The 12,893-nt window shown below is 48.1% G+C and overlaps 1 protein-coding gene across 3 annotated transcripts in view; it reads left to right on the top strand.

Moving 5' to 3' along the window:
* Positions 1 to 12,893, top strand: part of Eva1c (eva-1 homolog C) — a 76,073-nt gene that overhangs the window by 56,445 nt on the left and 6,735 nt on the right. For all 3 annotated transcript variants that reach the window (XM_057765111.1, XM_057765110.1, XM_057765109.1), the window contains 3 exons: positions 6,298 to 6,441; positions 9,940 to 10,017; positions 12,252 to 12,341. In XM_057765111.1, the coding sequence (XP_057621094.1) occupies positions 6,298 to 6,441; positions 9,940 to 10,017; positions 12,252 to 12,341 (312 nt within the window). The remainder of the gene's footprint in view (positions 1 to 6,297; positions 6,442 to 9,939; positions 10,018 to 12,251; positions 12,342 to 12,893) is intronic.

Genomic DNA, 12,893 nt, shown 5'->3' with positions numbered 1-12,893 from the left:
CATCAAGATCCTCCTAACCTGTCCACTGCCCTGTCCCAAAGCTACTACCTAAGCCACTCATCGAAATACCAGCCCGTGTATTCACTTCCTATTGCTATGTAATAAAACATTTCATGCTTTAATGGGCTCTGATAAACGCTATCATCTTGCGGCTTCTGTGGGATAGGAATTCAAGGGCATCTGAGAGCGGAGGCTCTTGCCTTGGATGTGGGGAGGTCTCCCGAGGTTACAGCTCCGGTTAGAGGGCCGAGCTTCCAAGGTGGCCAACTGATACGGTAGGAAGTTGGCGCTGGTTGTGGTAATAGGCTTCAGTTCCTCCCCTCACAGACCCGGGCTGTCTTTGTGAAGTGGGAGCTGGCTTCTCCTGGGAATGGGGTGTAAAAGAATAAGAAGTCAATCATCTCTCTCTGCCATACTGCACAGATCTGGCCTGGGGCATGTGGGAAGAGGGAATTCATGGGCATAAATCCCTGGAGATAACTACGGCTGCGAACCATGTTGAATACCATATGATGCCCCACTAAAACTCGCACACTGGAATCCTTATTGCCAGTGCCTGAGAATCTGCGTTGACTTAGGGATAAAACCGATAAAGGGGAGATTAAGTTGATGTGGGCTCATTCGAGTGGACCCTGGCCCGATCAGATCATGCCTTTATAATAAGAGACAGTCGGGACACAGGTGTGTGCAGAGTGAAAGCCACGTGAAGACAGACAAGTCAGCCAGAGGACCCAGGGAACCAGCCCTGCTGATTCCTCTGTCTTGAATTTCCAGAACTGCCAGGAAGCAGGCTTCCGGGCGTGAGGCTGGTATGTTGCTGCTACCCCAGCAAATGAACATCAACAGGGATGGCTACAGCTAATGAGTGCCAACAGAAAGTGACATCTTAAGTCCTATGGGGTCAAACACAATGAGGTCTGAGTTCTTTGCACTGAGGATGGCCCAGCCAGAGGCATTTCTGAAAGATCTCGAAGCCAGCCAGGTCTGTTACCACTAAAGATCATCTGGGAAAGGGGGAAATGCAGGAAAGCTCAATGGGCCATCACCAGCCTGTGAGCACCAGACAGAGCAGCCCTTTAGCTCGAGCCAGGAGGGAGCCTTCCCAAAGAACAGGGCACCAGGGTGTGCCTCCGCTACAGTTTGTCATTTCCTGCTATGGTCACATTTTCTGGGTGGGCTCCAGGGATTCTGCTGTTTCCTTAATAAGAGAATGAGAAACCACACAATGGGCCTCAAAGGCTAAGCTAAGGCTGTCCCAAGGCCAAGTGTGGGCAGGCCTGGACTTTTCAGCCAAGATCAAGGTGCCAGGAACTCTCCACTGCCAAGACGGGGCCACTTAAGAGCAGCCAGTCCAATTATCTAAATAAACACTGGCTTGCAGGAGTGATTAACTTCAGTCATAGTGTTAAACAATTGCCAGAAAGCAAGAATTCAAATGGTCGAGTATCTTGTTATCACATGTATTGGGGAGGAGGGAGCTTGGCAGCTTCAGACCGGGCAAGCAAAACCTGTGTGGGTGGGGCCGTAACCACCTATAAAGAAACTGCAAAAGCCTGGGAATGGTTCTGAGCTCAGCACCCACAAGGGCACAGCCAGCCCTGAGTCAGTCCTGAGCTACCTTGACCACTTCCTGAAGTCACGGCTAAGATAAATGCTCTGGTGAGAGATAAAGTCTTTGGGGGTAAGGTAAGTTCTCTCACTAGAGTATGGAGTATGCTCGGATTGTTTAAGCAGGGGTCCTCCTATCGTAGACCTGGAAGGATGTATTCTTTCTGTTAGTCTTTAAGACTATGTTCAGGCTGCCCTGAGGATGTAGCTCAGTTGGGAGAGTGCTTGCCCTGCAGGCACCGGGCTCTGGTTTGATCACAGCATTGCGTAAACCAGGCATGGTGATGCGTGTCTATAAAACCAGGACTGGGGAGATGGAGGCAGGAGGAGCAGAAGTTCAAGGCCATCCTCAGCTACAAATTGAGTTTGATGCCAGCCCAGGCAACATGAGACCTTGGCTCAAAAAAATACTAATAGCAACCACCTCTAAAAAAGAAAAATGGTCAGGCATCTGTTTCTTCATAGCTCTAAGAAATGTCAGCTTTCTAGAACATTCGTTTCCATTGGTAGTACACAATGGCACTATTTCCCTAAATATCAGCCTGTCAGTGTGTCCCAGGGTTCCTCCTCCGGCACTCTCTGGCAGAGCAACTATGACGAAGAATTCCCACATAAAGTCCCATATTCGCATGCAAATGTCTAGCTCTAAGCAGGTTCAATGTGATATCACTTATTGTGTTAAAATAGGGGGGGGGGCGTGGTGGCGCATGCCTTTAATCCCAGCACTCGGGAGGCAGAGGCAGGCGGATCTCTGTGAGTTCGAGGCCAGCCTGGTCTACAAGAGCTAGCTCCAGGACAGGCTCCAAAGCTACAGAGAAACCCTGTCTCGAAAAACAAAAAAAGGAAAAAAAATGGGAAGGGATAGCATCTGAATGTTGCACAGGGTTTACAAGCAGAGGAGAAACAGGCAGCTCTTCATAACTAAGCTGGTGGGGTTGGAGAGGTGCCTCAGTGGTTAACAGCATGCACTGCTTTTGCCAAGGTCCCAGACCAGATTCCCAGCCACCTGTGACATCAGCCCCTAGATTATCCCAAGACCTCTGACCTCCACAGGTGCCAGCACTCACATGCACACACCCGCACACTGACCTACACACACACACACACACACACACTTAAAAATAAAAATCTGAAAATAGAGCTTATGTTTACATGGTCACAAATTTATTGATAAAGGGGAAGAGCCCCACGCAAAGTTAAATATGTGTGACACCATTGAGGGGGCGCTATTAACAGAGAAAAGTCGCAAAGGGATGTTCTTTTAAATGTTTTTAGATTTGTTTAGTTTATGTACATGAGTGTTTTGCTTGCATATATGAACGCGTGGACCTGGTGCCTATGAAGGTCAGAAGAAGGTGCCATTAGATGTCCTGGAACTGGAGTTATAGACAATTGTGAGCCATTTTGTGGGTGCTGGGAATACAACCAGGCTCTCTCTAAGAGCAGCAAGTGCTCTTAACTGCCAGTCCATCTCTTGTTTGAAAAAATGGCCTCATATAGCCCAGGAATGCCACAAGTTCCTGATCCTTTTGCCAACACCTCCCAGGCATGTGCACCCACACTCAGCTCAGTAAGGTTAACAAGCTCAGGGGGGGTTCCTTCCCGAAGAGCAGCATTTGCCGGGGATTTTTTCTCTCCTGTGTTGTTTTATTTATACACGAAAACATGAAGTTGTGTAAAAAGCAAAAATAAGAGTTGTATTTTACAACCTCAGATTCCTAAGACAAATTTTGAACCCCACACAGGTACAGTCTTCCCTGTACAGGCAATATCTACAGAGACCGTATTCACCTTCACTCCCTGGAGAATCACAGACTTTCCTACTTAGGGGAGAGGGGAGGGAAGGCAGTGGAGATGGGGCTGGTTTTAGTCTGGCGTATACATACAAATTGTGGCTTAGAAGAAACAGAACTTTTTAAAAAGATTTTATTTGTGTGTGTGTGTGCGCGCGTGCGTGCGTGCACGTGTGTGTGTGTGTGTGTGTGTGTGTGTGCCATATCTGTGTGCAGTACTTGAGATGGCCAGAAGGGGTTATCAGAATCTCAATGTGAGTTTGGAAACCAAACTTAGGGTGGAGCCATTTCTTCAGCCCCTGAACAGTTAAAAAAAAAAAAAACTGGTAAATATTCTTAACTCAGAAGACTAAATTATAATGAAGCTGCTGAGGACAACAAAAACATATCTACTCTGCCTTACATACTTACAAAGCAATAAATAAATAAAGTGGTAGAATATTGAAAGCATAAACCCTCCATAGTGTCTGAGAGGAGAAACCCTCCCTCCATAGTTTCTGGGTAAAGCTAAGTTTTACAAGAATAGCTTGAATACCATTGCAGAAACTTTTACACTTTAAACAACATACCCCAAGACTCTCACCATTCAAACACTGGCTTCTATTTCAACACAGATTTTTATTTTTGCATTTAAGAAACTTAAGTCCAGGCCCATAATACCATGATTTAGAACACTGAGGCAGGGGGTCACCAGTTCTAATCTAGCTTGGCGTAGACGGTGAGATCTTGTCTCAAAGATAAAACAAACAGAGCACATTAAGGAAGCTGCCAAGCACGGTGGCTCACACGTGCAGTCTTGGCGTTTAGGAGACAGAGTCAGGAGAATTGTCACAGGTTCAAGGTTAACCTGGGCTGTATGTAGAATGAGATGCTATCTCAGAATTGTTTGTAAACCAAGCATGCACGTGCATACTCTTCCATTTTCAAACCAGACTGATCCTCAAGACCTTGGAAAGGACCTTAAAAGAAGTGTGTTGGGGTGATAAACCTGCTTTTCCCTATTAATCAAAATGACCCATGCCATCCTTGGGGGTCCCCATTCATCTTCCTCCATGCCTCCGCTTTAAACCTTAAGGTTTAGTTGTGGATGTAGCATGTACATTTTTCCTTCACAAGAACAGAGAAGGCAGATAATTTAGACAAAGGCCGTGAAGGTTTCACAAACAGGGCTTTCCCTCCTGTGTTAGCCAGCTTTGCACTGCCACAAAACACCTGAGGTGACCAACACACGAAGACCGAAGGTTTATTTTGGCTTGGTTTTCAGGGGCTCCAGTCCATGATTAATTGGTCCTCATGCTTTTGGGCTCGTGGTGCGGAGCACAACACTGTGGGAGTGTGGTTCTGCAAAGCTCTCACCTCATGACCAGGACACCAAAAAGGAAGGAAGACGAAGGAGCCAGGGCCAGCACCCCCATCAAGGTCATGTCTTTGATGCCTGGAGGACCTTTCACCAGGCCTGCCTGCCTTCCAGTAGTGCTTAGCCGGGGAGCGATGCTGTAGCAAAAAGGCTGTGGGAGGACATTTAAGACTGTGGTGACGTCTAACACCAGTGACAGTGATAACGTCATGACAGTGATGCTAACCAGGTCCCTTGGGTGCCAACATTAGATACTGTTCATGACGGATATCAGATGACAATCACACTTTGCGGGAATAGTGGCCAGTCTGATGCTGCACTCTCTGTCACTGCTGTTTTCCTGCTGCCAACATCCCGCGGAATCTTAACCGTAGCAGACTCACGAGTCTAGGATTGTTACTGTAGTCAATGTTCTGTTAATGAAAGAGCTAAAACCAAGTAATCTGGAAGGAATAGGAGTTTATTTAGCTCAACATTGCAAGAGCATGGCCCTGGCTTCCCGTCGGCATCCGAGGGCTGGCATTTTGTCACAGTACAGGGCATTACAAGAGAAGGTAGAGCCAGCAGCCCTCTTCAAGGCCTCTTCTGCTGTTTTGTATGTGTGTGTGCTTGTGTGTGTGAGAACGCACATGTGTGGGTGTGTGTCTGCGAGCCAGAGGTCAACCTCGGGCGTTGTTCCTCACATGCCAGCTAGCTTGTTGCTTGAGACAGGGTCTCTCCCTGGCCTGGGGCTCACTAAGTGGGCAAGGCTGGTTGGCCAGTGAGTGCCAGGGACTCACCTGTCTCCTCCTCCCAGTGCCTGCATGGTTTACCCTTAGAGGCCAGGAGGTGACACCAGATTCTCCTGGGTTTACAGGCAGCTGTGAGCTGTTCCATGTGGGTTCTGGGAACACCTCAGACGGCCTGGAAGAGCAGGCAGTGCCCTTAACGGTTGAGCCATCTCAGCCCCCCAACACATCTCAGCACCCCCCAACACTTCAGGCAACCACCAAAGCATGGCATAGCTAATCTACCCACGATAATGATGTGTGATTTTGTGCCCGTTTACTAGTTCATTCTTCTATCTGTTTATCAGTTGCTTACAGGGGTCCTAGAGTGACTAGGCTGTGGGAACTGGATGATGAACAGCATAGACATACCCCACATGGAGCCTGTGGTCATGCAGAAGGAAGTCTTAAACAAGGCAAATACTTCAAAGCATCATGGCCATGAAGTAAATAAAAGCCTCATTCGGGGCTCTGCATCTACGGGCAATGCCAGGCTGCAGAGCCCAGGGCAAGGCAAACATCCAGGTGCATTGACAACGACTACATCAGAATTTCAAGGTGGTGACAGCAGGTCCTTAGGCCTAGCTCAGGGCGTCCTGAAGGCTGATGGCCAAGCTAGTGCAGAGCATCTTGGGTGATTCAACAAGACAGATCAGCAGAGAAACAGTCTTTGTTTGACCGGAAGTTCGGTGCATGTATGTACAGTAAGTGCTGTAAGCTGTACGGCCAAGTGCAGACCAGCCTGACGCTCTCACCGCCCCTTCCCTTTTAGACTGCCTGTCTTACACAGCGTTACAAGTCCTGTCCAGGAGGTGCTATGGGAAGCAGAGATGTAAGGTCCTCGTCGATAACTACCACTTCGGGAGCCCCTGTCTTCCAGGAGTGAAAAAATACCTCACTGTTGCCTATGCCTGTGGTAAGAAAAAACTCTCAGCCAGCTCCGTGAACATATGCCTGTCGGAAGACGGTAGCCACGTCCAAACAGGAGTGTGTGTGATGCTTTAATTGCACATAGTGGGCCGTGCATGGCCAAGAAGCACAAGCAAAAGAGGGAAGAACGGAGAGAGGTTTATTGGCTGCAGCAAGTAAGGAGTGCACTAGAGTCTTTCAAGCTTCTACCTAGGAAAGCACCTTGGGGGTGGTCTACAGTACTGAGCATGCTCAGTTTGAGTTCATAGTGTGAGCAGGAAAGATGGCTGAAACATTCCTAGGGTTGGCTCAGCATCATGGTGTAGACATTAAAAGGTGAAAATGGTGGACAGAGACTCCTCTGGAGTTCCTGCCATAAAGATGGCAAGCAGGATGTGGGTGGAGCAGAACACACCCGCAACCCCAGCCTTCAGGAGGCTGAGGCAGGAGTGCTGGGAATTCAAGGGCTGGCCTGGGCTACATAGAAGTTCTTCTCTCAAAGCAATAGCAATAATGATCACGACAGACAGGAACGCTTTGGGTGTACACAGCATCTCTTTCCCAGCACGCTTTTAGTTGAAATCAAAGGAAGGTACACTTTTCGAGCCTATTCACATTGGCACTTGCTGTGAAGGGTTCCACCCCACTTGGTTGCTGACAGAAAGAGCCCCACAGCTCAGCTGGTTATCGCTGAGTCACCTCACACACCCCCAGACATTTTCTCTCAGTTGTCCTTGTTTATGGCGTTCACATCAGATAAGCAATAGGGATTTCTTTGGTCAAAAATTGTTTTGGGAGCACATCAGGTAATCAGATTGGCCGTGGATGGGGCAAGTAGGGAGAATAAGCAACTGGGGACAGAGTTGAGGTCAGAGAACGAACGGTTTCTATCTTGGCTGTTAGGGAGCCCTGAAGTGTACTGGTGCCGTGTGAGTTTGGCTTCTCCTTAGGCTTCCTGTACCGTTTGGAGGCCCTAACTGACAACCCACTGTGCTGCCAACAGCTGCTTTAGCTGCATGCCCTCAGCATGGATGCAGCACAGCACAGGCTCTCCCAAGTGCTGCAGCAGCCGCTTTGCTGGCCCAGGGTCTTTGGAAGGAAGTGAAGTCAATGTTCTACTTGGATTCCATCTTCGGGAAACCACTTCAAAGCGAGTCAGCAGCGGTTTCCAGGATACTGTGGTGGTCCAGTCTATAATCTCAACATACTGGTTGTTCTTCTGAAGCAAGCATGGAAGAGAAGGGAAATGGGGAAGCCCAACAATGAAGAACTTGATGCCTCCCCTGAAGAACATTGTTCATTAGGCTTTGGTTATTGAAACAGCTTTATTGAGATAGGATTGCAGAGTGTGCCTGGTCAAACAAACAGTTTATGGTTTTTAGAATATCCACGAAATTATGCAACTGCCATCATAGGCCGTGTAAGAATACTGGCATCGCTATAACCCATTCTGAACCAGTTTTTAAAAACGGGGTCTCGTGTCATCCAGGGCTGTCTTAAAGTTACTGTATAGTCAAAGACAACTGTGAACTTCAGAGGCGTGTACCATGATCACACAGTAAACAAGCAGGCTTCCTATGGTGACCTGTGTTTCACAGCTGCGTGATCTGCTGGGCTGTTGACAAAGCTCATCCCAGAATGCCCTTCCCCTTGAACTTCTCTCTGCACTTCTGAATCTCTATAGCCTTTGCCATTCACAGAAAGCCAGGAGACAGACCTGAGAAGAAATGCCACACTTGGTGGGGAAAGACAACACACCCAGGGTTTTACTGCTGCCAGAGGATCAGAGAGAATATTCTTGAGACTCAGAGATGAGCAAGAGATTATTGAGGTAGAAAGCATTTTTCCCGGTGCTGCTCTGTTCCTGGGGTCAGTGCTGTGTCCTGCAGCCTGCCGAGAGGGTGTCTCACAGCATCTCCGCTGTGGCTCTCCGGGAAGCCACCTCATCCTTGACAGCCATAAAAGCGCCAGGGTCTCCTGGATTGGGAGGTTCACGGCTTAGAGCTGTTCTCTGCTTGCTGGTCCTGGGATGTCTCCAGAAGAATTTAGTTAAGCACTCAGAAAAGGAAGTGGGGTTTTCTTGTAGCTGGAGATGACTTACAAGGTCTCCACGAAAGTAATGCTACAGATCTCGCCTGGTTTGTGTTGGCTTCACTTCTACTTCCTGTTGCCACTAGATATCATCTGGGCTGAGGCAAAAATGAAAATAAGCGATTTTCTGCGCTAGAATACTCGGCATCCTCTCCCTTCTCCCCATTGGCAGCAGTGTGTTTCTCCTTCACAACTCCCTCTCTCTCTCTCTCTCTCTCTCTCTCTCTCTCTCTCTCTCTCTCTCTCTCTCTCTCTCTCCCTCACCCCCTCTCTCTCCATCTCTCAATCTCAGGTAGCCCAGGCTAGTTCTGAATGAACCCCTTACATAGCCAAGGATGATCTTGCTGATCCGTCTCCCACAAAGCATCCTTTCTTATGTCTAGTGTACCATGTGAGCCCAGATTGCTCAGTTCCTCTTGGTTTATAAAGAAGTGAGGAGAAAGTTCAGAGAAAAGGCAGAGTAGGAGCGGGGAGGGGGTCCTGACAAGTCAGTTTGCTTTCCTGTCTCTCAGATGTGTTCCTGTCTCCATTAGCAGCTTCCTGAGGTGTCCTTCCAGCCTGTCGTCCTCCCACCGGGAGACACCTCAGTGGACTTCACTGCACTTAGAGCTGTGTGGCTGTCCCCCAATTTCATGCCCCTCTCCTGAAGTGTCCCATGCTCTGCACCCTGTCCACCTTTGGGAGCCCTAGTCAACTTCTGTCTCTAGACCAAACTTCTCTCTGCCGCTCACAGAAATGGAATTACGCAATAGATGGTTTTGGTGCCTGGCTTCTCCCACGGAGATTCATTCCTGTGCTCCCTTTATTGCTAGCATTTTCCATTAGCTGAGTGTACCACAGTTTGTTTATTTTCCTCGTTGGTTTTATTTGAGATGGGGTCTTGCTGTGTAGCCCAAGCCAACATCAAACTTGAAACTCTGCTACTGCAGCTTTCCCAGCTTCAGGAACTTTTAAGAGAAAATAGCTGTTTATATTAAATATGCATGTGCGTGTGTTTATGCAGAGGTCCTCTGCAGGGGCCAGAACAGGGAGGTGGGTCCCTGGGGCTGGACTTACCGGCAGTGCTAAGCCACCAACGTGGTGCTCGGAACAAACTCGGGCCCTCTGTGGCATTAGATACACTGTTCACCTCTGGGCCGTCTCCACAACGCCAGCTCCTTAGAAAATACTGCAGATATTTGCCGAAGATTTCACCTGTCTTGGGCATTTGACGACCTTGTGTGTGCCATTTGTGTCAGTGTGTGTGTGTGTGTGTGTGTGTGTGTGTATGTGTGTGTGTGTGAGAGAGAGAGAGGCAATAAGTGACCTGAAAAGTATTTTGCAACTCTTTATGTACATTGTACCTTGAATATATATTAAATGCAAAAGTGTTTTTAATATGCACATATTTCAAATACTTCTTTTTGACTTTTAGTTCCCAAGAACATACTCACAGCGGTGGACCCAGCCGTTGCTAATCTAAACCCTTCTCTGAAGAAAGATGACGTATATGGTAATTTTTATGACTTACTCTTAGTACTTCCTCTTAAGTGAAGTTGAACAGCCCTTGAGTGCAGTCAGGCACACGGGGCTGGAGTGAAAGGCCCGAGACGTTGGTCTGCTCTGGTGGTACCAACAGGGCATGGCTGATGCTCACGTATGGCCGCCAATGTCTGACTTCAAAATTGAATTAAAATCAAAGTAAAATAAGTTTACCCCATTCTCCTCCATGCCCCTTTTTCTCCCTAAAAGACAATAATAATAAAATCACTTTGAAGAGCAGATCTCAGAAACAACTTGGGTTCTTGGTGATACAAGGAGCTGTTGCAAAGCTGGGACCCAGAGCCAGCTGATCTTGCCAGTCCCCTCTGCTCCCACCTAGCCTGTAGAAATAGGGACATAGATATCTTGATTTTATTTTTAACATTGATTTATGTGTGTGTGAGTGGGTATGGATGCATGTGAGTGTGGATGCGGAGGACAAGTTACAGAAGTCAGTTCTCTCCCACTCTGAGTCCTGGGGGTGAGCTCACACCATCGGCTTAGCCCACTGAACATTGCTGCCAGCCTGGATTTGTTTGGTTTTTGTTTTTTTGAGACAGGGTTTCTCTGGGTAGCCTTGGCTGTACTAGAACTCACTTTGCAGACCAGGCCGGCCTTGAATATATATATATTTTAATGACATACAGACAAATTTAGCCTGTTGAGTTCTTCACAGAAACTGTGGCGATCCCACAGAATGCATAAGATGCTAACTTTGGGTAGTAAGGGTTTTATCTTGTGTTATTTTATTTTACTTATTGTGCCTGCCCCCAGTTATGAAAGTAAAGTATAGGTTTACTTATATACTTTCTTTCATAAAAGTGTCTTAGGGAATGATTCTAGAACTTTCCATACTTGCTCAAACCAGCAAGGTGTTCAAGTCCCTTAAATAAAACAGTGCAGTATTTACACCGAGCCCACACAGCCCTGCTGTACTCTCTAGATTGCTTACAGTCCTTGTCACGTTGTCAATGCCATGCCGTGCTGTTTCGTTTAAGAAATGATGGAAGGAAAGAAATCTGTACACATTCAAATTTCTTCTGAGCGCCTTTTTTCACTATCTGCAGTTGAATTCGTGGGCGTGGGCATCTCTGAAACAGAGGGCTGGCTCTGTGCTTTGCTGAATGTGTCCTTCCTGCTATAGGAAATGCAATGCCAAGACCAGAAGCCACCCTTAGCCCAGAGCATTCTCCACACTCTGTCTACCAGGCTTCGTAGCTCAGCTCCCTCCTCCTCTCACAGGGCTCCCATCCTAAAGGATCCCTGTCTGTCTTCAGTGCAGCCCCCAGATCTCCATCTTTCTTAGAGACATCTGCCCCTTGTGATCCTCCCAGGGCACCCCGCGCTCCAGCACTGGCCCATTGGCACCTGCTTGGTGTCCATCCAGGCAGTGCCCTTGCATCCAAAAGCAGTCCAGCCACACACACACACTCGTGTGTGTGTGTGTGTGTGTGTGTGTGTGAGAGAGAGAGAGAGAGAGAGAGAGAGAGAGAGAGAGAGAGAGATCAAACAAACAATCCTCCCCTGCCTCCCTCCACAACCCAAGGTTTGTGGTATCTCAGTCCACAGAGCAGACACTATTCTATTCCTGGGTAAAATGAGACATTATTTACCCAGCCTCCTAGAGGCATGATGGATGCCATTGCCTTTGGCATGGACTAGCACGTTCTGTACACGAGCTACGCCTGAAGTTGGAACCGACACTTTGAAATGCTTTGAATCCCTTTAATCATTTGACATTTCCAAAGATGGACGAGCTGCTCTTCTTGTGACAGGGACAAATCACCCGAGAAAAGCAACGCTTGATTTTGGCTCATGGTTTAGGAAAGGATGTGGTTCATCATGGCAGCAGGATAGTGAGACAGTCATGAACCAGAGGACAATTGGAAGTGAGGTCAGGTTATAAACCTCAAAGCCCACCTCCATGACCCACTTCCTTCAGTGAGGATCCACCTTCTAAAGGGTCTACAGCCTTTCAAACAGCACTTCCAGCTGGGGACCAAGCCTTCCATCCCGTGAGCCCAAAGGGACATTTCACATTCAGGCCTCCGCACTCAGTGTTGAGTTTTCCACAGTTTAGTCAGAAGCCCAGCGGGGTGACATCTGTGACTTTAACTCTTGCAGCACGCCCAGGTGAAGGTCAACAGGGCTTTCAGGACAGGTATACCCCGTGCTCCTCCGACCAATGGCCTTTGCATGTTGCAGGTATAAAATTCGACCCAAGTGGATCGAGGGTTGTGCGGAAAGATGGTGTTATTGTCAGCAACTCTCTGGCTGCGTTTGCTTACATTCGAGGTAGGTGGACGAGTGGGAGCTTCTTGGGGTGCAGAAGGGATTACTTGCTGCCTCACTGACGGATACTCTGATAACGAGGGAAAAGCGACTTTTAAGGTGTACATGCAGTGTTGTAAAGCACAGGGCAGGGATGCAAATACAGCTGCAGCCATAAAACCAAGAGACCTGCAAGAATAAAATTGAGTTGCTGAGGGTTTGGTCTCCAAAGGAATTTCCCCCCTTGAAAACTAAAAATGCATCCCCAGATCTAAGAATTAGGAGTATTGAATTCTACTCACAGCTGGAAGAAAAACAAGGCAGACCACATAAGAAGCAAAACAGGTCCTGCCGTGGGATGACAGCCACCTCAGGAGGCTGGAGAATGACTGTGGTTGCCAAGGTTTCCTGGTCAGTCTCCCCAGGGCTGATGGCTTGCTCCAGGCCTGGCCATGTGCAGTCCTCTCTGAGGAGGAATGCGCACTCCTTGCTCCCTTCCCGCATGACCTAGGACAGATTGTACCTTGGAATGTTGTCTGCAAGTTTCAGTGCTGGCTGCCTGCTCAAGGAAGGCGC

Source organism: Chionomys nivalis, chromosome 3 (genome assembly GCF_950005125.1).
Source record: "Chionomys nivalis chromosome 3, mChiNiv1.1, whole genome shotgun sequence".
In the NCBI taxonomy this organism is placed as follows: Eukaryota; Metazoa; Chordata; class Mammalia; order Rodentia; family Cricetidae; genus Chionomys; species Chionomys nivalis.
This window is presented reverse-complemented; position numbering and strand designations above follow the sequence as displayed.